The 25,677-nt window shown below is 42.0% G+C and overlaps 2 protein-coding genes across 13 annotated transcripts in view; one reads left to right on the forward strand and one right to left on the reverse strand.

The window, feature by feature from the left end:
• Window positions 1–3,578: 3,578 nt before the first annotated feature.
• LOC102065884 (protein mono-ADP-ribosyltransferase PARP12) lies at window positions 3,579–25,249 on the forward strand. Of its 3 annotated transcripts, none has more exons than XM_074539038.1 (13): window positions 3,579–4,089; window positions 4,925–5,066; window positions 6,657–6,951; window positions 7,902–8,000; window positions 9,880–10,003; window positions 10,665–10,860; window positions 11,342–11,462; window positions 12,757–12,853; window positions 13,750–13,828; window positions 15,028–15,158; window positions 15,779–15,930; window positions 16,793–20,412; window positions 21,418–25,249. In XM_074539038.1, the coding sequence occupies exons 1-12, from the start codon at window positions 3,761–3,763 to the stop codon at window positions 17,059–17,061; spliced, it is 2,034 nt and encodes a 677-aa protein (XP_074395139.1). In that variant the 5' UTR covers window positions 3,579–3,760; the 3' UTR covers window positions 17,062–20,412; window positions 21,418–25,249. The 3 variants fall into 3 exon arrangements, with proteins under 3 accessions (XP_074395139.1, XP_074395140.1, XP_005482792.3); XM_005482735.3 differs by having other exon boundaries at window positions 3,580–4,089; window positions 4,931–5,066; XM_074539039.1 differs by having other exon boundaries at window positions 16,793–25,249.
• TBXAS1 (thromboxane A synthase 1) overlaps window positions 20,889–25,677 on the reverse strand; it is a 265,426-nt gene continuing 260,637 nt past the window's right edge. For all 10 annotated transcript variants that reach the window (XM_074539045.1, XM_074539043.1, XM_074539047.1 and 7 more), the window contains one exon: window positions 20,889–25,406. In XM_074539045.1, coding sequence (XP_074395146.1) covers window positions 25,332–25,406 — 75 coding nt within the window. In that variant the 3' untranslated portion in view covers window positions 20,889–25,331. The remainder of the gene's footprint in view (window positions 25,407–25,677) is intronic.

Below are 25,677 nucleotides of genomic sequence, written 5' to 3' on the forward strand. Positions count from 1 at the left end.
AGTATTTGAGAGGTGAAGAGGAGCCACTTGCCCTAGGCGCCCTTCATGTCTAATGGCACTTAATTTTACAAATGAAAATTGACTTTTCTGTTAGCTGATAATTCTTCTTCTGAAGAAGAAAGTACAATTTTGCTTATATATAATTCATAGGTGGGGAAGTTCTATCAAATCAAAGGGGTACTTTTATTCTTCCTGAGGAACATGCCACAAAACAAACTGCAAGAAACTTGTGTGAGAAAGAATAAGCTATGATTTATTTTGGGTATGAATTCAGGCATGGGAAGGTGCTGTAATTCAAAGGTGTCTCTGCAAACCCTCTCTCCGCATCAACCATTGTTTGTTTTCATACTTCTACATTTGCTCTCCATGAGAAAGAGACAGAATGATAGAGCCTCAAAAAACTCAGGAGTTCCTGCAAAGCAGAAACAGCATTGTGAACTTCCCTGTGATACACACACCAACACTTTGGAATGAATTGGGTGTAAAGCAACCTGAAAACACCCCTCCAACCCCGATCTTACACTGCTCTTCTTTCTTGGTATTCCTCTCTATATAATGTTGACATTAGTGTAGTCATTCATACCAATTTTATAATTAAAAAATTGCCATATTTCTGCCAAATGAATGGGGTTTTTCAGATGCACGAGGAAAGAAATTGTGAAAGGGAGATACAGTTGAAACAAAGCTACCTGGACAACACAGTGATACAGGGACAGATCTTTAAGATGTAAAAATTTGGGAGCTGGTTTGATAGGATGGATTTTGAGTCAGAAAAAGTATATAAATGCTGGGGGGAACAAGAGTTATCAAGTACACTGCTGCTTCAGTGTTTTTTATGCTAAAGGGTTCCCTGAGTTTTGGTTCACTCAAGACTGATTTCCTACTGATGGGGCAGTATACAGCTAGCCAATAATTTGAGATCATTAGACAAAACACCAAAATCAGGAGGCTTCCACCCATATTGTCTTTCAGTGATGAAACAGCTGGATTTGGGTTTGGACCACATGACCTCCTATGGCCTCTTTCCACCTCAGCTGTTCTGTGATACTGTCAATCACTGCCAGTGGTGTGTGATCTCTCTCTTTGATGTGCCTTACCACCAGGTGACCGTCAGTGACAAATGTTCCCATCTGCAGGTCTGCCCCTCAGGTAAACTCTGTCCTTAGGAAGAAAGGATGACAAAGACAGTGCAAGCTAAGGAATTACTTCCATAGAACAAGTGACACTCCAGCCTCTCATGTTGTCTCCTAAACTGTGAAAAACACCAATCACTTGTTTTTAAATTTTTTTTAAAGTTTAATAGTAATAAAATGGTTATAAAAATAGCAATATAATTAGACTAATAAAAATTTGGATGATTAGGATTAGGACAATATGAGACAATAAAACCAAAGAGTTACAGACAGTCCGGGTACCTTTTTCTGTGCAAAATAAGTCCAAAAAAGACACACGTTAACAGAGGATTAACCCTTAAAAGCAATAGCCTGTTGCATATTCATACACCTCATACATGAAGCATAAATTCCATTCAAACACAGGATTCTGTCTGGTCAGTGTCAGCTTCTTCCTCTGAATCCTAACGGCATCTTCAGGGTTGAGCGAGGCAGGACAAAGTTTGTTTCTTCTGATAATGGAGAAATAAATTCTTTTTCTCTGAAAGATTTAGGTGTCCTGTGGCTGCTATCTCAGTCCAAGTCCTCTCTTTAAAAAAAGTATCTTACATAGCATAGTTTCTATTCTCTTTAAAAAAAGTATCTTACATAGCATAGTTTCTATACTAACATTGTGTTATAACCTAAAACTATATTTAACACACTACTTAAGAAAATTAATACAGTATAATTTTCTAACATAACACATATAATATTCATTTTAATATTTGAGAAAAGCCAATCATAAAATATGCATTTTTCACATAAACATTTGCTGATGGCCTGCCACAGGCAAGCTACGGATAGATCTCTATGGACCTGTACCTGTACCCTGACTGAGTAGAGCTGTTTTTCCATTCAGTGTGCTTGTCTAGATTCTACGTTTTGTCATTTCCTCCCCGATCTCACAGAGCAAGCAGGAAGTCAGATGAGACAAGGGGAAAGGCACAACAGAACAGGACCGGCAAAAGAAGGAAGGAGGCAGGACTTTTGTTAATGAGAACCACCGTCCGTAAGAGTCCCTATGCCTTCTACTGCTAGTCTGACTGAAATGATGGCACTTGGCATCATTGCTGTGCCACCATTTAAGGCATGCTTCTGAGTGCTATGAATAAGGAGCTTGACTAGGCCAATATTCATGCAGCAATCAATTTATTATTTGATATGGTAAAGCATGAGCAATACAGCGCTGGGTACAGTGGGGGAAGTTTTCCCTCCAACTGCACACCGATAATTGATGGTTACAGGTATTTAGAGGGGTACTCATCAGATTTTTTCAGCAGTTTCTATTTCCAATCTTTTACTCATCAGCAATTTTTATTCCAAATTATCACATCACAATTCTATACACTATTGTGATTTCAATTTCTCAGGATGTATCTCAAAGGAGTATCCCCAGATGGTGATGGTCCAGTTTCCGAAAGAAGAATGACTGATCCCATCTAGTGGGGTCCAGCTCCCCAGATGTGCATCCACCTTTTAATTGCAAGGACTATAAATCTCATAACAGTGATGTCCAGCTTCCCTTGGTCGAAACCATAAACCCTTGAGGTGATGTTCATGTTCCTTTCTCAAGCTGCTTTTCTCTGCTTCAATAAGGCGTGAGATAAGCATATTTCCTTTATATATATTCTAAAGCTATAGTTTCAAGGATACAGTAACATTCTAAAATTATACTTCAAAAGGTTATTATTGCAGAGTTTTTTATGGATTAAATGCAAGCAAAAAGCAAGATCTTTAACACCTTAATTCCAATGCTCCTAAATAAACCAGGGTTAATTGCAAACAAAAGATAGGTTCAAAGGCCTTTTCTCATGCTTTATTTTCCTCAGTTATTATTAGAATTCACAACTATCCCATTGTCAGTGTCCACACATATCACAATCACAAGTACACACGTCGCCTGTTTGTACCTGACACGAAACACAGCTCTGCATCTCACATGAGTGACTGTGAAGCAGAACCAGGAGTGCCAAATTGACCCAGACAAAGGCACTTAATTAAAAGATGGGGGCCCTTCTGAAGATTTTGTGAGTTCCTAGAGGATGAGGACATTGATGGCCACACTGATGCCAAGGCTGCTGGGCAGGCAGAATCAGCAGTGTACCACCGTGAGCACTGCAAGCAGGGCAGCTGTGTGTCCAGATGTGTGACCATGACCGAGATTTAAATTTAGATATCGAAACGAAAGGAGTGTGAGAGCAACCTTCACGATGTATCATCAGAAAAGTGGCACAGGTCAGAAACCATAAACAGATGTTTTTGACGGCCGAATTCAGACACCAGCCTTCTCCCTGTAACTTAAGGCGGTGAAGTTCCATTCACCTGGCTGATGCTCCGTTCATCCCTGCGCCTGCTTTTTCCTACAGGAAATGTGTGACCTCCCAGCTGGTGACGTGTGATTGAAAACAGTCAATACATCCTAAGAGTCAGGCAGAGGAGGGAGGCGAAGGGCCGTGCCCCGGTACCGCCGCCGGCTCACCCAGAGCAAGGCACTCCCCCGCGGTGGCAGAGCAGGCTCCGGGCCGAGACGGCCCCGCTCCCTCTCAGACTCTTTCACTTTCGTTTCCGTTTCCGAGGCTTTCCCGGGCGGGGCTTCCGAGAAAGCCATGGCGCTAACGGTGCCGGCGCTGACGGTGCAGGCGCTGCGGGTGCTGTGCTCCAGCGGCGGCTGCCTGGAGCAGGGCGAGCTGCAGCAGCGGCTGCCGAGCCGGCCCTCAGCCGAGCAGCTGGCGGCCGTGCTGCGGGACGCGCGGCGCTTCACGCTGGTGCGGCGGCCCGGCCGGGCGGCGGCGGCGGAGGCCGAGGTGGCCGTGGTGGTGGCCACCAGCCCCGTGCGGCTGTGCCCGGAGCACGTCGCGGGCTGCCCGGGGCACTGCGGGCAGCTGCACATCTGCAAGTACCACCTGAAGGGCTTCTGCCGTAACCAGCTGGCCAGGTGAGGGGCGGGGGGCGGCCGCCATGGCGGGGGGCTCGGTGTGCCCCTTCAGGGGAAGGAGCTCTCAGTAAAGGCCTTTCCGCCTGGGAAATGCTCATTGCCCGCTTTTATTTATTTGCGTGTGTGTTGTTGCAAAGGTGGCAGACACAGGCGGTGGTTTCACAGCAGCACTTCCTCCCCGGCTCATCACCCTGGCGCTTTCCTGCCCCGTGGGCAGGGCCGTGCCAGGGAGAGCTGAGTGTCCCCTCAGGTCCCTGTGCTGTAGAATTTAAACCATGATGAACTTTGTGGCACATCCCTGAGCTGCGAGACCCTGGGCAGTGAGCTAAAGCTGGGTGTCCCCACAGGTCCCTGAGCTGCAGGACATGGGCAATGAGATAAAGCTGAGTGTCCCCTCACGTCCCTGTGCTGCGGGACCCTGGGCAGTGTGCTAAAGCTGAGTGTCCCCTCACGTCCCTGTGCTGTGGGACCCTGGGCACTGTGCTAAAGCTGAGTGTCCCCGCATGTCCCTGAGCTGTGGGACCCTGGTGGATGCACTCATTGGCTGAGAGGGAGTGGTGCTCTGGAGCTTTGTTGGTTTCGTGGTTGTGAGCTGCAGGTCAAAAATGTGGATATTGTCAGAGTGCACTGAGGCTATAATGGCTGTGAATCAGAAGTAGCATGGCAATTATCTTCAGAGTAATTATGTAATCTGCTTTGCAAATCACATAATGGCTTTATAGATGAGCAATGTGGACTTTTGGGAGCCTAGCTAATTTGGTGTGCTTTTCCACTGTTCAGTGTACCCATGGGGTATCAAAATAATGCCAGTCATTTTGATCTTGGGTTTCTTGAGTTCTAGGAAGGGATGCAAGTTTGTTCACAGCTTCCACTCAGACCACAATCTCCGTGTTCTAAAGTACTATGGACTTGAGCATTTAAACCATGATGAACTTTGCCAGCTTCTGCTTCAAAATGACCCTTCCCTCTTACCAGAGGTGAGTATTACTGTAACAGCTTCTTAGTCTTGTGTTTCAGTGAGCATCACAACGTAGAAGAGGCTTGACAGATGTGGAGATATTGGTTGTCAATTTCGTTAGCTTAATGCAAATCTAAAAATAAACCTGCATCCTCTGTTCTCGCCTGTGGTGGGTTGACCCTGGCTGGCAGCTAAGCTCTTGAACAGTTCCTCACCCACTCCTCACTCCCCTGTCACAAGCAGAGGAGGTGAGCATTAACAAGAAGAACTGAAGTGGCAAAACCTGTGAATGGAGATAAAGACAGTGTAGAAAGGGGAGGAAAGCAAGGAGAAGTGTTGCAAAGACACTTCTGCTTCACCACCTCAAAGCAGACTGATACCCAATAGGTCTCTGAACAAGTGCTACCTTGTAAGAAGGATCCATCTCCGCTTTCTTTCACCTTCTCTCTGTCCCCTTCCCCACTATCATTTGACATTATGTGGCATGAAATATCCCTTTGTCCAGTTTGGACCATTTCCTAGTTTTGTCTGGAATAGAGTTAATTTTCTTTCTAATAGCTGATAAAGTGCTGTGTTTTGCATTCAGGGTGAAAACAATGTTGATAACATGTTTTAGTTTTTGCTGAGCAGTGCTTGCTCTAAGTCAAGGACTTTTCAGCTTTTCACGCTGCCCTGCTAGCCCATAGACTGCACAAGAAGCTGGCAGGGAAGGCAGCCAGGACAGCTGCCCCAAGCTGGACAAAAGGATTATCCAAACTGGACAAAAGGATATTCCATTCCATGTGACATCATTCTGAACAGTGGAGCAGGGGGGAGGTGGCCCAGGGGTGGTGCCACACTGGTGGGGACTGGCTGGGCTTTGGTCAGTGAGTGGTGAGCATTGCATTGTGCATCTCTTGTTTTGTCTGTTCTTTTATCATTGTTATTATTTCCTCTTCATGTTATGCCATATTAAACTGTGTTTATCTCAGCCCTGCAGGGAGTGACTGAGAGGCTGTGTGGTGTTTATCTATTCTGGGCTCAGCTGAGATAGAGTTAATTTTCTTAACTGGTATCATGAACAGGGCTGTGTTTTGGATTTAATATGAAAATCACGTTGGCAACCCACTGAGTGCTTACCTTCAGTCCCAGGCCTCTGCAGCTCTGCCAGTGAGGAGGGGCACAAGGAGCCAGGAGGGAGCATGGGCAGGACAGCTCACCCAGACAGACCAAAGGGATGTGTTATCAACACTGTTTTGGTCCCAAACCCAAAACATAGTGTGGTATGGTCTGCTGTGAAGAAAGTTAATTCCATCCCAGTCAGATTCAGTAGCTCTTAGTCAAAAAAACTCCAAAACTAGAAAATTAGAGGTGTGATTTAGCACTAAATCCCATCTTGAGAATGTCTGTAAGAATGTTGTGTTTTGAAAGACCTTCAAAACATTAGCAGGGCAAAGGAAAAGCTATCAAGTAATCATTTGGGAAACAAAAAGAAAGAAGAAATGTTTCTTTCAAAAGCGAATGTATGCACATTGTAGCCATAGAAAACCTAAAAATCATGGATTCAAACAGTCTAAAGGAGCACATTGTACTTTGACGTTTAAATTCTTTTTTTCTTCTCCTTCCCAAGGTCTGCTTGCATTATAACAAAGGTGATGGACCTTATGGATCTTGTTCCTTTAAAACATCCTGCACCAAACTTCATGTTTGCCAGTACTTTCTGCGGGGTCAGTGCAGATTTGGCAGCAGCTGCAAACGATCCCATGATTTATTAAATCCAGAATGTTTTGAGAAACTGGAGAAACAGGGGATGAGCTCAGACATTATCAAGAAACTACCTTCCACTTTTAGAAACATGTATGACATAAAAAATGGCAACAGAAGCATGTATGACATAGAAGATGCCAAATCTTCACCATGCAAAGGTAAATAATATCATCTTTTGAATACATCAGAAGAGTCGTGGTAGTGAATTTAATATTTTCACTGGTATCATTAGGAAAACTGAATTTACATCTTGATTTGTGTACGAGGACGGAGCTTGTACCTATCTCATTGACAGAGATCTTTGTCTTGACAAATGAAGTCAAGAGAGGTTCCTGAGAAACAGAGTGCTGTTGTTTATAAAATTCTCAAACTTGGGGTTAAATAAGTGTAACAGGAGCTGGGAGTAGGGAGCTCTATAATTTTGGAGTTTTTTTAGGTAAAATATGTAAAGGTAGAGATCTGTTTAAGAATAGGAGTGGTTGTCTGATTATGAACTTTTTAATTGTTTTTCTTTAATGTAGCGATTGTCTGGCACAAGAATTCACAAACAGCACTATCCTAGTTATTTCTTGGAAATGTAATTTTTTTTTGCACTTTTCTTTTGAATTTGTTTAGAATTGTAAGTTAAGTATAGTTTAGCAGGGAAAAGAAGGATAACACAATGGAGAATTCAAGTATGTATGCTCATCTCTGCTGTTCTGCCTGCAGTTCCTTCTTCCTTTCCCCTAATGTGCTTTAATTTACAAAGTATCAGATTTTGAAACTTTGTATTTTATAGCTGCCAGTGTGATTAGCTGTGTGGAATGCACATTTAACTCAAGTCCATCTGGAAGTATAAAGGAATTGGATTCTGTTCTCGTTTTGTGGGGATAGCAAAAATCTGTGTCTGAGGAATTCAGCAGTTAGAGGGAAATCAAGTTCAGAAAGGACGGATACAGGGAGGGGACTTTGAGTCCCCAAGTTTATCAAAGGCTTCCTTGTCTTTCTGGGGCTGAGTGCAGTTAGGTGGTTACAATCATTGCCTTTGGGCTTCTTTCCAAGGACAGGAGCACTTTTAAGAGGCATTGTTGATCTGAAGTGTGTTAATGGTTACAATTCCCCCCTCTAGATGGAAAACCCAGCGCTGCACGGGATTCCTCAACTTCAAAGGAGGATGAATCAGAACAGATATGTTTACATCATCTGTACAGAGGTTGTGGCTTTAAAGGTAGGTTGTCTCAAGTATCAGTACAGACTGTGTCAAGTCCAACCTGTTTTTCTGTTGTCATAAAGAGGAAATGGTAGACATCTTTCAGAGAAAGGGGAAACTTTCTGTGATTTTATGTTTAGTTAAATCTCACTGCTGTCTTGACTGCTGTAGGAAAGTGTTTGACCTGGCACACCAAACAAAGGAGATGTTTTGCTCTGGAATATGCTTGTGCTGAAGATTGGCTACTCCACCTGTGTTTACCTAAGGGATTGCTGAATGATAAGAGTCACATTTCCAAGCAGGAAATATATGAAAGATACTCTGAATTCTAATTTTTTTCTTCTCGTACTCTTCTATTCTATCTGTCTTAGCTGTCTCCCTTTCAAAATGTTCCAGGGTGTCCAGGAACAAGGCTGCTTTACCAGATTTTTTGTTGATTTTCTTGTCATCCTTTTTTTTTCTTGATGTTCTTGACCTGTGTACTGAATGCTTCCCTGTATGAAGGTGTGGTGCAGTTTCTCCTTGACTTTGCCTGGAGTTAAGTTTCCTTTTGTTCTGCTGTGGAAATTAGCTTGGTGTTTATGCACATGTGCACTGGTGATGTCACCTTCACTCCTGTTGAGGAGTGACTGCCCACTGACACTTTGAACTCTTGTAACACTCTGATACCTGGCTCACTGCTACCATTGCTCTGCTGGATCTCTTGGAGACTTACTGAAGGGCAAAGGACTTTGAGACTAAAGGAATGATGTCTGTGTATTTTTCAGAAGAGGGGAAAGGTGATGGTTGTTGACTGGGTTGTGTTGGAAGGTGTGGGACCTAGACATGGTATAAATACTGTGGAATAAGTGGTGGATACATCCCTGCTTTCATCTGGGACAGAGTTAATTTTCTTCCTAGAAGCCAGTACAGTGCTGTGTTTTGGATTTAGATGAGAATAACATTGATAACACATTGATGCTTTAGTAGTTGCTAAGTAGTGCTTACCCAAAGTCAAGAGTTTTTCATCTGCCTGTGTTTTACCAGTGAGGAGCTGCACAAGAAGCTGGGAAGGAGCATGGCCAGGACAGCTGACCTTGTCAAAGGGCTATTCCATACCATTAGAACATCATGCTCAGCATATAGACTGGGGAGTTGGCTGGAGGGGCTGATTGCTGCTTGGGAAGGGGCTGGGCACCAGTCAGTGGGTGGTGAGCAATCATGTGTGCATCACTTGTATTTATCGGGCTTTGTTCCTGTCTCACTTTTTGTTAGCTTCATTATAGTTATACCAGAGTATGTATATATATATATATATATATATATATATATATGCATATATACTTGAGCTTGCTATATTCTATTTTGTTTCAGTTACTAGACTGTTCTGATTTCAGCGCACAGATTTACCCTTTTCCCATTCTCCCCATCTCACTGAAAGAAATGGGAGTAAATGGCTGTGTTGTACTTAGTTACCATCTGAAGTCAAACAGTGACAGTCCTTCTCCTATCTTAAAACTGCATTGCTGGGCTTTGGATTTTTCCTCAGTAATACCACTTTGTGATTTAGTGGTTAAATCATAAATACACTTTTTTCTATTTATTAAATAATAGCCTTGTAGGAGCCTGTGATCGTTTTTTGTCTCTTTGAGAATGATCTGCACAATTTAAATTGTGCAAAGAGAGTCTAGTACATACAAAAACTGAACTTCTACCTAAGCCCAAAAATTCAAGTGTTGCTTGCTTATGCTGAAAAATTTTGAACTATTGCTTGTAATGGTCCCATAGGTGAACACTTTCCTAGCTATCCTTGTGATGATTTCACCAGCTGGGTACACAGCCCTGGAATGTTGGAGTTCTCTCATAGCCTGTCAAAATAATGCATCTCCTACTTCTTTTTCTTTTTAAACTTTTACAGAAAAGTGTATCAGAACCCATTTTCACTTGCCATATAGATGGCAGTACTCTGAGGGTAATACCTGGAAGGACTTCGCAAATATGGAAGAAATAGAAGATGCATATTGTGACCCAAAAAACGCCAGGTATAAACTCTTATAAAAGTTAGTAATGTTTGGAGTTTGTTGTGTTGTACCAGATCCTTAGTGGCTATAAATTGCTGCAATTCTAATGTAGTCATTGCATAAGCAGTTTTATTTGACATTCTTCTACTGACCTCACTTTGCATGGGATTTGCCCCTGTCTTGGGAGCAGAGAATGTGAAGAATATGGAAATACCTTTCAGAGTTTGGAACTGGTTATATAGCATAAAGAGAGTACTGGAAGGGGCTCATCCCAGTATGCCACATCCCATGCTGGAAAATTACCTGTTCCTCTTATGTTACAGGCTCTTTGAAGCCCTTCTTAAGTTATGTCAGTGTTCTCTTTAGAATATAGCTGGTCAGCAAGGAGAAGGCAGTGCCTGTTTTCCAGTGTTCTGATTTAGGAGTGGGTTATGATCATTGCCCATAGAACCAATGTGGTACATAGTACTGTAATGCAAAATATGTACAAACATGAAATAGAGCTAGCATACAGAGTTGTGAAAAGTGCAAGGTGCAAAGCACACATTGTAGTGAAAAGTGCACCTTTGTGTCCTGCTTTTGGGTGAGATTGACTTAATTTGCAAATTTGTAGTGGGCTTCTGAATCTATGAATAAAGCTTCACAAACAGTTCTGATTTTTTTCCCTCTTTTTTTTTTATAGATTTGATTGTGCTTTTACTGAAGAGTTCCTTTTCCCATTCAGTATCTCTTTTCATGACATGTGCTGTGGGTTGAAAAAAGTCAGACGTCTTTCTACAGCCTCCTCTGTGACCAAACCCCCTCACTTCATCCTCACAACAGAATGGATCTGGTACTGGAAAGATGAATATGGCACGTGGCAGGAGTATGGAAAACAAGTAAGTGTGGAGAAATGGAGAGGATCATAACACTGTGTGACAAGTGCAGAACTACTGAAAAGTGCACAGTGCTTATATCCTCCCCCTCTCTTGTCACCCTCTTCCTCTCACTTATACAGATGGACATCAAGGGCCTAATGGGGAATTTTCCCTGTGATTTTGATTGGTTCAGGTGGGAGACTCATCACTGATGAGTCACAAATATTACCAGATAACTATTCAGTGAGTTGTTTCAGATAGGGTCACAGTAATAATACATTTTTTCCATTGCTTCTGAGAAAAGCCTCCTTCTCTGAAGGTCCAGTGGTACTCTGCCATCTTGCTTAGTCCAGTTGGTGAATGTGTCACTGTAAATCAAGGATTTCTCATACACTGATATATCCTGCAGCCACCATACATACAAGAGTTGTTGGTTTTTAGACTTGCTTGTCTATAACAGACCAGGAGAAACTTTTTTTTCTCTCTATTTTTGGTGTGACAGGATGATCTTCATGCAGCTGCTACTGTCTGCAGTGATGACCTGGAGAAAGCTTATTTGACTCAAAGTTCTCCAAAGATGACCTTCAAAGCTGGAAGACATGAATATGAAATAAATTTTGTGTGTAGGTTGCATTTGTTTTGTTTTTGTGTTTTGTCCTTCCCTCCCAGATATCTTGTGGTTCTGAATTACCTTATTACAGGAGATAGAAGAGAGAAATTTGGACTTTGAATTGCAATGCTTACAGAGACAGAGTTTCTATCACAGTTCTCAGGATAAGAGCTGTTCACATAAGTAGAGTGGCATTCTATTCTTTCAAAGCTTTTATTTTTGAGGAGTTCTTGTGCTAGGTTTCAAAATGTCTGCCAGAAAGTCCTGAGTATGACACTGATACTGGCACCAACACAAATGCTGAGGAACTTCTAGAAGACTTGACAAGCCAGCTTCTGCTCTACTTTAATCACTGGTTTGCAGATAAAAACCCCACTTGGACAAAATGTAGGATCCAGACAGTGCTTAGCATTGCAAGATTTTTGCACATATTTTCTTTTCATCCTGTCTGCAAAGGCTGAGAAAACACCTTGACTATGTCAAGGTAGGACGAAATGTTTCCCAAGAGTTCAGGAAATATAAGCTACTTGTGATGGCATTGTCCTCTCTGAGCTGTTGCTTTTGCTGGCATCATTTTCAAAAATTATGTATAACAGTGATGAGAATCAGCCTGCCTGGACTGTCAGTTTGGTGTAGTTGTCTTTGATCCAGCTTTTCATTGCTATCTCATTCTGCATGAAAAAAAGCCAAACACAAAAACCCAAACCAAAAAACCAGAAAGGACGTGTTATGTGTTGTTTGTGATTCAATCAAAAGCAATACCGGGAAAACTTGGCCAGCTTAGAAGTGAAAATTGCATAGTGAATCAATCCCTTTTCTAAGGTTTGGGTTTTTTTAGTAACTTAGGCAAATATATGCAGTGTAGATGTCTTTAAGAACTTCACTTCTAGGCTTGGTGGTGTCAAGAGGTTTTTTTGTTTGTTTTCCTGTGTATCTCTCTCTAAAGATAAGGCCTCATTGTCCTGGCTGGTACTGACAATTAATTGTTAGTATGATGTCACAATAGCTGCAGTTTCCAAGATCCAGAAGGAATGCCTCTAAAATTCAGGTTGCTGTGACTTGTTTCTCTTGGTGGCCAATAAAAATAAATGGTCTGTGATAGATGTTGGATTGTGTTTACAGGTTTTGAAATCTACAACTAAATGTAGGAAAAAAAGTATCCCAAAAAGTTGCAAAATGAGGAGGAGGGAGCCTTTTTGTCTATGTTTTTGACAAAACAACTTGGTGACAAATGTAGCTGCAGTGTGAAGGCTTTCAAAAACACCTTTGATTGTTCATGGGATTTTGTTTTGTTTTTTTTCCCTCAGCCATGATGCAGAAAAACATTTGCTACAAAACAGAGAGGAAGATTTGCAGAAGACCTAAATTTGTCTCTCAGGCAGAGGTTGAAAAGACAAAAGCCAGGTAACCACAGCTGCTTATTCTGGGGTGATGGGTTTAGTGCTTTGTGAATGCTGAATCCTCCATGGCTGCAAGTAGGATGAAGAAGTAGCTGCTAAGGCAATTGTGAAAGGGGCAAACCTCTCCTACAGCCATGTCTGGCCAGGGCAGTGTTGCAGCCTGGCCAGCAGTTTTCAATTAGTTCAGAAACCTCTGTAGTGAAGAAAATTTGGGTTTGGCCACAGGAAGTGTGGAAAGTAGGAAATCAACATGTAGCAGTGTATTTATGTGTACTAGCTCTTTCTGAGATGAATAATTTTCAAAGCTAAGTGCAAGTTCAGAAAAATTCTTATGAGAGCAGCCAGACAATCTGAAAGGAAAGCAGTAGTTGTTACAGGTAGAGCAAAAGGTGGGAGCCTGCAAGGAGATAGAGTTGCATGTAACAGCCAATTTTTGCACATTCCCTTGCAGCACACATTCCTTGCTTAAACACTGAAAAGAGCAGCTAAACACACTAATTAAAATTGGGGTGTAAGTACAGGAGAGGGCTGTATCTATTCTGTTTCAGTCACACTGATGTGGTACTGGATGCATTTGTATTTACCTCCCCTGTCTATTACAGCTTTTATATATATACATTCAACTCTGCAAGAGAAATCTTACGTGTTTAGTTTAGAGTATATATTTCTTTTTTTTTTTTTAATTTGGCATCTTGCTTACTGACATAAGTGTTGACACAATGACTTGGAACAAATATTTTCATATGCTGAACAGAAATGACAGTTTTGAAATATTTTTTGATATGTTCAGTTGCCTATATTCTTCCTAAGCTTGACAAAAATGTTTAGTATAATATGTACATAAAATGTCATGTTTAGTTTTATTTTAATTGTCTATTTGTAATGTCTTATAATCTACAGGGGTGTTAAACATACAGAAGGTTTTAAGAACATTCCAGCTCACTGGGACAAGTCTGCCCTGCCTGAACTGGGATTCAAGGTTTGGAGCTTTTTAGTTTTTTCTTTCTGTCAGTTTTGTCATGTAAGGTTTGTTCCATCACAAGTTCACTGTTTCTTCTGGCTTTATAAATGACTGTTTCAATGTAGCATAATACAGAGGTAGTGGTAAATTTAAACCTGATACCACACTGGACAGACTTGGAGGTGAAACCACACCCAAATTTAAACAAATGGTGGCAGTAAAACTGTGGCAGCAGGGACTTCCACTGCTACTATTAATCCCTTGGCTTGGCAGATTTGCTGTGTTAACAAGACTGGTACTGGTGCCCAAAATGCACAGTTTTGATGCCCCAACATGTGCTGAAAGCATCAGAGGTAAATGATGCCTCTGAGCTTCAGAGCAGCCATTCCCTTAGCTGTAAGCTATTGTGTGTCTCTGGAGAGCTGCTCTGAAATCAGGGGAGTTCACAGAATGGTTGGGCTTGGACGGGGGAATCTCTGGAGATCACAGAAACCAACTGCCCTGCTAAAGCAGGTTCACCTAGAGGAGGTCACACAGGATTGTGTCCAGGTAGGTTTTGAGTATCTCCAGAGACTCCACAACCTCTCAGGGCAGCTTGTTCAGGATGGGATCTTTTATTATTATATTTACTATTATTTTATTCATTCCAGTCTTTACCTTTGTAACTCACCCAGTTAATGTATGTGTGGCATACCTTCTCTGACTTCCTCTCTGCTTCCACCAGCTCCTCTGTCAATTCTAGTAACTGTGCCTACAGAAAAGGTACTATCTGATGCTCAAAAATCACTAACTTGCAAAAATGCAAATCCTCAACAAGCTGTCACTAAGAAACAAGACTAATGTTGACATTTTTAATGTTCCTATGAAAATATGCAAGTAAGCTTTGCATGCTTTCAGAACTGTCATGTAAGGAACTGATTTTTAGTAGTGGGACCATGTTTCTCCCTAAAATTGTTTGACTAAAGCCTCTCCAATTGATTTAGAAACACAACAGGCAGTGAGTGCAGTTTGTGTTCACTAGCTGTCAGAAGTATAAAATAAAAATATCCTCTTGTTTTCTGCAACATAAATTCTCAATTCCTTATTTATGTGCTCATTTCTGCTATGTATTTAGATACTGTTTGATGCATGCATGCATATCTGGACTCAGATACTAAGAGGGGTTGAGTGGCTGCACAAAAGCGTGCCAAAGTAACTTTTCAAACTTTTCCTTGCAGCTGATTGAGCTTGACTGTTCTTCTGAAGAATACAAGAAAGTCAAAGTGGACTTTCAGCGCACAATGCCCAAAGCAGCTATTAAAAAGATCTGTAGAGTTCAGAACCCATCCCTCTGGGAGCTGTATCAATGGTAAGGGTAAAACATTGCTCTGGTGTTTGTTGTTTCTGCAGTTAGCTGTATGTGCTGTGCTAAAGATAGAACATGCATTCCTGAAATGCCTCTGCTACCGCTCTCCCACTGAAATACCTACCTAGTATCAACATTTAGATAAGAGGTATCAACAAAGCCAAAGCTCAGTCAAGACACAGAGCTTAGAACAGTCAGATTCGGGGCTGTGTGGGAGGAATCCTTGCTCCTGACTTCTGCCAGGCCTGTGTCCATGACAGCTTCCTTCCAGTGAAACCTTGAAGCTGGTAATGAGTCACATTTAGCACAGTGTTTTGCAGCTGGTCAAAATTGAAACTGCCTTTAAAATTAAATGCAAAACTCGTGGAGGGCAAGCCTTAATAGAAACTTCGGTGTTCAAGGAAAAAAATAACACTGAGATTCCTCCCTCTCTCTTCAGAGGCAGTGAAGGAAAGAAAACATTTGCAGTAAAGCATTTATATAATGTGAAAACTTGTTTGTATGCCCAGGTTAGGCCTTACTGTAAAGATTTTCAGAATATACTGTGTAAAATTGTTTCTGAGTAGCTGGAACCTGAGGGAACAGCCACTGTGGAACTGCAAAGATTCTGCATCTCATTGCAGGCAGAAGGACCTAATGCAGAAGAGCAATGGTGGAAAGGCTGCAGATGAGCGATTTTTATTTCATGGGACCAGTAAAAAAGACATTGATGCCATCTGCCAGCAAAACTTTGACTGGAGAATCTGTGGCCTTCATGGGACAGTCTACGGCAAAGGTTGTTCTTCAGCTCCTTCAGTAATCCTTGACTTGCTAAAAATTCTCAGTACTCACTGCAGAGGGCTAAAGTTTGCAAGGTGGTACTTGGCCAGTGCTGGGCTTCTCTGTGTCATGATGTGGGACACAGAGCTGAGTTTCACAAGGGTCATTTGGAGCTAAGGCACTCTAAAAGGCCTGGCCTCTGTTGTAGGGATGGTTTCTGCTAGACTCCAGGCTTACTGCTGTTCCAGTTTCTCCCAACTCCTACAGAAAAGCAGCCTGGCTTTTTTTAGTCTGGTTTTGATTTTTCGTTTGTTTGTTTGTTTTTATTTTCTTTCCCCCAAGAATCTAAATGCTATTTCTGGTTACAGGTTTTTTGCCTTGTTAGCAGATTATATCCTTCCATATTGTCCTATGTACAGGAAATTACCAGCACATCAAGCTGAGATAGGCTGACTACACACCTTTCTGCTTGAATACTTTGTAACTCTCAGAAATGTTAGAGGATCACAGTGTATTTTGAGCATGGAAGGGACCCACAAGGATCATCAAGTCCAGTTGTGCTGATGAATATTAGTGGCCTGTGCCAGGAGAGGAATTGTGGTGATGGTGGGGGAGTTGGACATCTAGGGTTAGGAGGAAATCCTTTAGAAGATTATGGTAACGTTTTAAACATTGGTTTTTAATATGTGTGCTGTGAAAACAAAAAAGTGCATAGTGGTTGTTGCCACTAAGAGAGACATAGAGGACAGGTGAAGGCTTTGGAAAGGCTGTTCATGAATTGCTTAATGGGTTTGTTTATTAATTCATTTTCACACAGTATCACTTTGTTCCTGCTGCTTTAGTGTCTGACAAACTCTGTCTTGCTGTCTCTTCTGCAGGCAGCTATTTTGCAAGGGATGCATCTTATTCTGACAACTACTGTGGGACAGACTCAAACACCAAGACCATGTTCCTGGCCCGAGTGCTGGTGGGGGAGTTCACTCTTGGGAGTTCTCATTATGTTCGGCCTCCCATGAAGGACAGCCAAAAATTCTATGACAGTTGTGTCAATAACCCCTCAAACCCTTCTATCTTTGTCATCTTTGAGAAGCAGCAGATTTATCCAGAGTATCTCATAGAATACCAGGTATCAGCAAGATTTCTATAGCAGTAAAACCTGTCATCCTTATGTTTAACTGGTTTTAACAGTTTTTTAGTTTTGGCTTGAGAGAGAAAAATTGATTTTGAAGAAGCTGTGTGATCAGATAGGTGAGTGCTCAGAAACATTTTTTCTCTGTCTTTTCTGTGTAATAGAAAACAAAGCATAAAAAGACACAGAGGATGTTTTAGAATTCCTAAAACCCTGTTTCTGTATCCTATTTGTAGCAGCTTTCACATTACCCTACCCTACCTGGGAGCCTTTTATAAATTTATTAGAAGAAATTGCTAATGGTTGTAGCATGAGGTTTGGCCATCACTGCGAAGTTTAAACAGTTTGTAGTTATTGTTTCAGGATAGATTTTTACTCGTGCTCATTTGTCAGAGGCACTATCCCTCTACCTGTTTATCTTTTAACTCAAAACTGGATAAAATACAGTTTTTTAGTAATCTATCTCCTGTAACAGTAGACATTCAGGTGTTTGCAACTGTGATTGTACAATCTCTGTGCTCAACTCATTGCATAAATTCATAGTAGCACTCTTCTTTTTTGTTCTTACTTAATCTGCACCAACAAAACCTCAAAAAATTAAACTTGCTTGTTGAAAAAGAGCAGAGACTTATTTTCACTTGTTGAGTTTCTCATTTAAAACAATTACCAAAGATACAAGCATAACAGAGGTTGCTTGGTGCTGTGTGACTCGGATGATTTACTGTATCAAATAAATACTGTATTTCACGTCTGAGAACACAAGTTTTTCATGACTTTCACTGTGCCTACAAACACAAGAGTGCTGGCAGGTGCTGTGGAGGGAGCAGAGGAGGCAACTCACACTGTTATTTAATACCACACTTAGGAGGGAAACATACTGCTTGTCCTGCTGGATTATCAGCACCTTGGTTCTGTGGATGAACTTTATGGGTCCCTTAGAGCTGCTGGGAAGGATGGTGAGTGAGTGTCTCTCATTGGCTGTTCTGCCTCTTTGGGTGCAGGAGATTCACAGATTTCCTATGTAATCAAGCTGTCATTGGACTTCTTTCAAGAAAAACATGCTTACCTAGGAAGTTGTCTTCAGCCACAGAGCTGAAACCTTTTAAATCTGAAAATTAGATTGAATATTTAATTATTCATATCAGAAGAAGAGATAGTAGTGTTGAACAGTCAGCTTACATGTGTGCAATCAAAAAACTTGAGCTATCAAATATTTTTTTAAGATTAAAGTTGCTGATGCATAGATAGATACTTTATCATAAGATTAACGTGCTAAAGTAGCTATAAATTAGCTATACTGTGCTGCAGAAGCCTTAAGAAATACTTTCTATATGACCTAAAAAAGCTCATCTTCAGCTACATTCTATATATTTCTTTTTAACTTATCTGGATGATGACTGACAGGTGTTCACTGGGTAACTCTTTATTACTTCAGCACTGTGAGCCAGGAGCCTGGCCATGATTAGCTGAGTAAAGTTGTGCAGACCTCCTTTTTTGTAAACTGCAAATCTTGCAGCATATCTCCTATTTGTGTATAAATATCTCCTATTTGTGTTTAAATATCTCCCATTTGTGTTTAATACCACTGCAACACAGAATAGGGACAGGCAAATTGGTTGTATTACTTATTTTGAAAGATTTGTAATAGAACATAAAGGATAAATCTGATGTCAGCAAAAGAGCTTGTCAGCAAATAGCACATTTCTTGAGGAGGATAACAGTTATGTAGGAAAGATTTCCTGTCTGTTCAGAGTAAGTTTTTCTGCCAAAACAAAACCTATGTTCATCTACACGTTAATGGCAAATGAGAATACTGGTTGTTTGAATTTCTTCCTCTGAACATAAGCAGAATTTCAGGTAAGAACTAGGATAGCTAAAGTCATGTTAATCTTCTGCCAGAAAATTGAAACAAACATTCTTTTTCAGGCAAAAAGTTGGAATATTTTTATTGATATTTTTTATTGTATTTTTAAACCTCTAACTTGATTCTTGTATGTGTATGAGTGTAAGTAAAACAGAATAAAATTCCTGGTTGTTGTACTTTGTAGTCTGTTATTTCTCCATTATCACAGAAAAGAAAAGTAGCCATGTTTTCCGCTTTTGAAACTGCAGGAGTAACATTCTTGTGTATGGTAAATAAACAGGTACTCAAGCCAGTAAACTCCTTCTGAGGGTTTTCTCTCTTTCAATATTGAAATCACAATATTTCAATACACTTGTAAATTTAGAGGTTGTTGTTAAGCAGTAGGAATCCCTCTACAGCTGTTTCGGTTGCATTTGGAAATGAACATATTAAAGAGATGTTTGTATTAAATCCAAACTTTGGGCAAAAAGTAGCATTGATCCTCTTTTCTGAGTGAGGAGTATCTCTTTTGGCTACTTAAGCCAAGCCACTGAGCAGGAAGAGTGCAGTAATGTGTCACTCACTCCCACGCCATGTGAGGAGAATGATAAGCTGGGAAGGTTGTTTCCTTTTTGGTACCAGGTCCGTCCTGGCAAGGCAGGCAGCCCAGCCAGCAGAAGCTTTGCTGTGCCAGCAGTGGGGTGTGGAGCACGGGGCTTTGTGAGCCCTGATTCTGCTGTGCTGGAGAGGGGCCTGGCAGCCAGCCAGAGTTCACTGCACCCTTTCATGAGGGGTACCTGGAGCCAGGTTTGTCTTGATTTTCTGACTGGATTTTATGCTATGTGGGTGCCAAAATCCTGTCTAAGAGTTGGCAGCAGGGGAGTGGCAGTATCCGGTTTGGATACCTGCAGCCTGGCAGAGCAGGGGCTGGTGGGTGAGAGCAACTTGGGTGGATGGCAGACAGCAGGTGCTCAGTGCTGCTGGGCTTGGAGAAAAGCTTTGCTTCCAGGGCTGCCTTAGGGCCAAAGGGCAAGTGGGAATTGCAGAAATGCTGCTTAACTTGGAGTTCTTCCAGCAGAAGATCTGGGTGGGATGGCTGTTACATGGGCAGCACAACTGCTGCTTCCCTGTTTGTCCAAGGATAGACTTCATGGCCTCCAAAGCTCCATTGCACTTCTTGCTTCAGGCCCATCACAGTTTCATCTCTGCATGCAGAAATCCTAGCAACTGAGGGAATACTCCCTCCTTGAAAGTAGCCACAGCTCCCTGCAGTGCAGGGAGAAAAACATCTTGGAAACATGGGATTTTTCAAGGTCAGAAGAAAGTGAGTGGGGCCAGTATAAACCAAGCAGTGACAGACAGTTTATAAATCAGCTTTAAATTCTTTTACCCTGCTTTCTGCTGTAAACACATGGAAGAGTCTGGTATCAGGTGAAGCTATGTCCAGGATGATTAACAAAGCGAAATGAGGTGATCATTGCCTGAAGTATCTCGCACAGACAGGAAATTCTGCAGTTTAATTCCAGGTAAGACTAGAAAGTTCCAATTTACAATCCATGAAGCATAGTAATTTCTGCCACCCAACTCTGTTTTTCTAAGAATACTATTTTTAAAAGTACAAAACTTTAAAGCTTTTTTCCTATCAGCGTCTTCATTAAAAATACCATTTCATAATGACAGCTTTCTGTCATCATTACAAAGACCAGAAGACATATTTAATAGAAGCTTTCCTTTACCAAGCAGCCTTTGCTTCATATCAGCTGTCAGAGAATGACTAAAACCCTTTTGTAACACACATGCCAAATTCTAAACAAACTCACAGCTCAGCAATGCAAGACAACACACTTGCTGTTTCTGAGGAAAGGAATTCTAAACCAGCTTCCTTGTTCCTCCCTAGCCCCAACTGCTGCTGACTGAAGCACATTGTACCAGAATGCTAAACAGTTACCATTACTTAAGGATATAAAGCCGTGTTTTGCTATTGCAATTATAAACATAGTGCTGGGGGTGGGGCTTTTGTTGTTACTGTTTTGCTTTTGTTCTGGTGGGGTGTTTGGTAGACATCTTTTTGTGGTTGGTTTTTTTTTTTAGTTAATTCTAAAACCAGCCCAGCTCAAGGTCAGTTTGGGACCATGTGATATAGGTGCACAAACACACCTTGATTACAGTGATATTAACAGTTTCTGTTTTGGACAGCTGCTGGCAATCTAGAACCATATTTTCCTGGAAATGTGTGCTTGCAGAGGCTCACTGATCCCTGCCACAGCTCACTCTGGGTGTGTTGCTGAGCTCACACAGCCAGGATGAGATCCAGCACCACTGATTGTCCTGGTGCAATGTCTGCAGTGACTGCATCACCAACCATTAATGAGAAGGAACAAATGGCCTGAGGCTCTTCCTGGATTCCTGGAAAGTTGGCAGGCTTTTTCCTGTCTTCTCTAGCTGTCTGTCTCAGCCTGCATGTAGAGCAAGGGTTGATGCACTTCCAGAAAGCTGACTTCAAATGCAAAAATAATTTCTCTGTTCCACAGCGCTACAAACTGACAGGTGAAAACACGTAACACTTCCTAACCAGAAGCCTGCAGAATGGTTGAAAGCCCCTTAGCACAGACTCAAGTGAGTTTGCTTGAACACATACTGTCCATGTTCAATGTGGATGCAGCTGAGAAAGACTCTTGGTTCATTTTCCAAGCCTGTAAAATGTGATGCACAGCAGCAGCCACTTCAAGACTGGTTTTTTCTCCCTGTGACATCAGTATTTGAAATTATGTTGGTGGAGAGGCACCTCAATGCATCCCAGTTTGATGCCAGTGCTAGCAAGAGATGCACAGAGCCTGGAGACGGTTCAGAGTTCAGCAGGAGAGCACCTGAATAGCAGCACAAAGGAATTCCAGCCCAACTTGAATGCCTCTTTGCAAGTACATGCAGCATGCAGAATAAAAAATGAGGTTAGAGATGTGCACTGCTGCAGGTCTGTGATCTCACTGGCCTCACACAGACATGGTGGGATGGCTCCTGTGACTGGAATGCTGGAGTGGAAATGGACAGGCTTTTGAGGAGGACAGAGGAGATGAGAAGGGGGTGTCACCCTCTGTCAATGACCATGGAGCTCCACCTGGGGATGGAGGACGAGCTGATTGAGACCTTACAGGCCAGGATTAAAGGGAAGGACAAGGCATCAAATAAAGCTTGTTAAAATTCAAATATCACTTCCTCCAAGATCAGGAGTCATGCATCCCAACAAAGAGGAAGTGTGTGAGAGTGGTCACGGGTTTTCAGGATGAGGCAAGAGATGTAGATCTGACTCCATATTTCAGAAGGCTTGATTTATTATTTTATGATATATATATTACGTTATAACTATACTAAAAAATAGAAGGAAAAGTTTAGAAGGCTAGCTAAGCTAAGAATAGAAAGGAAAGGAATGATAACAAAGGCAGCTGGCTCGGACAGAGAGAGAGAGAGCCAGCTCTGCCATGACTGGTCACTAAATCCAAACATCCAACATGGACCAACCACAGATCCACCTGTTGCATTCTACAGCAGCAGATAACCATTGTTTACATTTTGTTCCTGGAGCCTCTCAGCTTCTCAGGAAGGAAAAAAAAAAACTAAGAAAGGATTTGCATAAAAAGATGTCTGCGACAGAAGTGAGGCAAAAATACCAGGACACTTTAATGGATGAGTAAGGAGCAAACAAAAAAAGAAGTCTACAGAAGGTAGAAGCAAGGCCAAGTAGCCTGGGAGGAGTACAGAGAAATTGTCTAAGCAGTCAGAGATCAGGTTAGGAAACTAAAGCAAGTCCTGATAGAAATAAATCTGGTAAGGGAGGTCAAGGGTAACAAAAAAAAGCTTCTACTGGTATGTGGGTGATAAAAGGAAGACCAGGGGAATTGTGGGCCCTCTCTAGAAGGAAACAGGAGCTCTGGTTGCCCAGAATATGAAGAAAGCTGAGGTACTCCATGCCTTCTGCCTCAGTGTTCACTGCTAAGGGCTCACGCACACCACCAAGCTGCAGAGGCAGAGACTGGGAAGAAGAATTTATACAAAATCATGGGTAAAAAAGGGAAAAGCTTGATTTAGGCTTGGCTTATTTTGTCAAAAATGAAGCACACAACAACTTTCTGATTCATGTAAGGAATACAAACAAGCCTTTGACAGATTACTTCAGATGGAATAAACTTCCTACTCATTCTGGTAGGTGGGAAGTTTTTAGGCAAGGCCCATCCAGCTTTTTGTCATCTGTGTATGTAAGCTATACAGAAAATCAGCCTCTAGCACACTATTTCTAGGAGGGGAAAATTATGCATAATGTGTAGAAACTAAGGTAAATACAGCATGTTGCTTTTCAAATAAATAACAATCACTCCATCAGCAATTCATATAATCAGTGTGTCTGTAACAGGGCACTTCTGCTTAGCATGCCAGAAATGCTCCATGGAAAAAGGAACAATTCCAAGACTTCCCCAGTCAGTGCTTCACCACTGTTGCCTATACAGTTATGTTAAAAAAATATATATGAAAGAGGAGAGACAGTCTTTGAGGAACAAGATCCAGTAATTTGATCAGTGTTCAGGCAGCATGTGGGAAGAAGGCAGCAAAAGATGCTTGCTGGAGAGAAACTCGGGGACCCAGCCAGGCATCAGTGAGCAGATGGCTCCATCCTTGCAGTGAAGCTGAGCAGTCAGTCTCTTCCTCCTGCTGCTGCAACACTTCTCTGTGCACATCACCAAGAGATGCTGTACCTAAGGAACCCTCAAGCAGACTCTGTCAGCCAGGCAGAAAGTCAAGACTTGCAAAGAACCAAAGGTGCGTCCTTATTTTTATAGTGCTGCATGAGTTTTCGTTCTATACAAAAATTTTAAAGAAAAACTATAAGAATAAATGAATTTTTTAAAAAGGTCTTGGGACTGCACCAATCTCTTGTCACAGTTCTGTTGTTGTGGCTTAACCCCAGCCAGCAGCTCAGCCCCTCAGAGCTGCTCATTCACATCCCCATAGTGGGATGAGGGAGAGAATTTTAAGAATTAGAAAACCCATGGATTGAGATAAAGACAGTTTAATACTTAAAGCAAAAGCCACACACCAAACAAGGAATTCATTCACCATTTCCTATGTGCAGGCAGGTGTTCCACCACCCCAGGAAGCAGAGCTCCAGCAGGCACACCAGTGACTTGGGAAGGCAAATGCCATCACTTGGAATGTCATCTCCCTTTCTTTTTCCCCTAGTTTTATGTGCTGAGCATGGTGCCATAGGGTGTGGAATGTCCCTGTGTGCAGTGGGGGTCAGCTGGCCCAGCTGTGCCCCCTTCCATCTTCTTGTGCAACACCAGCTGTGGCAGGGGAGGCTTTGCAGAAGTGTAGCACAGAGGGAATGTGAGGAGTGGAAACTATAATTGTTTTGGCTGGGAAGATGCATGTGCACAGTCACACAGCTTGAAGGGATCCATGGGGCTGCTGCAGCTGGCAATCAGACAGAATCCTTCCTGAGGGGGTGAGGCACCTGGGACATGACCTGCTCCAGTGTCACAGGAGTCAAGAGAGCTGCTGATGATCCTGGATCCCACTCCTTTGCCACCAGCTCTGGTGCACACATGCTCTTAATTTCCTTGATTCAAGATAGACAGAGGTGGTGCCAACTGCAATGTTTGGAAAGGAAAGGCCTCCCCATGAAGCAGATGCAGTACCAACAGCTTCTGATTACCTTTAAATTTCCTCCAGTCCTCCTGCTTGCTTTAAATTTTTATCTTCTTTGTCTCCACCTTTCCAACAGCAGCTCAATAGACAGAAAAATGGCTGTCACCTCATTTCTTTGGTCTTAGCTGCTGGAATTTACTGGTTCATTCTTCTGTCATGTTGATGGAAGTGCAAATCGTTAATCTAAGTGTATTTAAAATCATTTAAAAGCATGGAGGAGGTGCAACTTCTTTGACTTTACAGACACAGGTGGAGATTAAGCATTGTACAGGGGCCTCAGCTTTGATTGTTGGTGGCGTTCATGAAAAAATCCAATGCACTGCATCCCAGGTCTTCTGCTGTAACTGTGGTGCCTTTGGGGCTTTCTCTAGGGACTCACAAGTTCATGAGAAGGATGTGTCATACAATGAATTGAAATTAAAATCTACTGTAAATTGTGGAAACTGAGCATGAGGAAAGCATTCTCACAGATAAATGAAAAGAAGTGTGATGAACAAAAGCAAATGAAAGTGGGATGCTTCTTTGTAGATACTATTCACAGCAATTTGAAAACATCCAAAAAAGGCTGTGGAGCCCATTTTAAAAAGTGACTGGAGGCTGTCCCACAGGAGAGCAGTGAGGAAGCACCTACTGACCATCAGTGGAACTTAGGCTCCTACCTGTGCTTGGAGTTTTGAAAAACAGTTATACCCAGTGACTCACTAACAAAGGCTCTCATTCCAGAAAGCTTCAGGATGCACATTCCCTTTTAGCGAGATTCCAGCACGATGTAGACTCCATTTTTTGGTCCAAGTGTGGCTTTTGATTTGAGCTGCAAAGGAATCTGAAAGAGAAAAGAGCATCTTACGTGCAGTTGTGTTTGTTTATCTGTGTATGACACCCCCACATACAGACAGACATTTTTGCTGGAGGACCAGTTCATACCAGGATCACTGTGGAAGCTGTAAAGTGCTTGTTTTACAGTCAGCTGTGGTGGTGTAATATTAAATAGAATTTACAGCCAGAGGCTGAAGCAGTGGTTACCCAGGAATGCTGTAGATCTGAACAGAAAGAAATTATAAACTCTAGAGCTGGGTGCAATGTCCATAGCAATA

The sequence above is a fragment of the Zonotrichia albicollis genome, chromosome 4 (assembly GCF_047830755.1).
Source record: "Zonotrichia albicollis isolate bZonAlb1 chromosome 4, bZonAlb1.hap1, whole genome shotgun sequence".
NCBI lineage: Eukaryota > Metazoa > Chordata > Aves > Passeriformes > Passerellidae > Zonotrichia > Zonotrichia albicollis.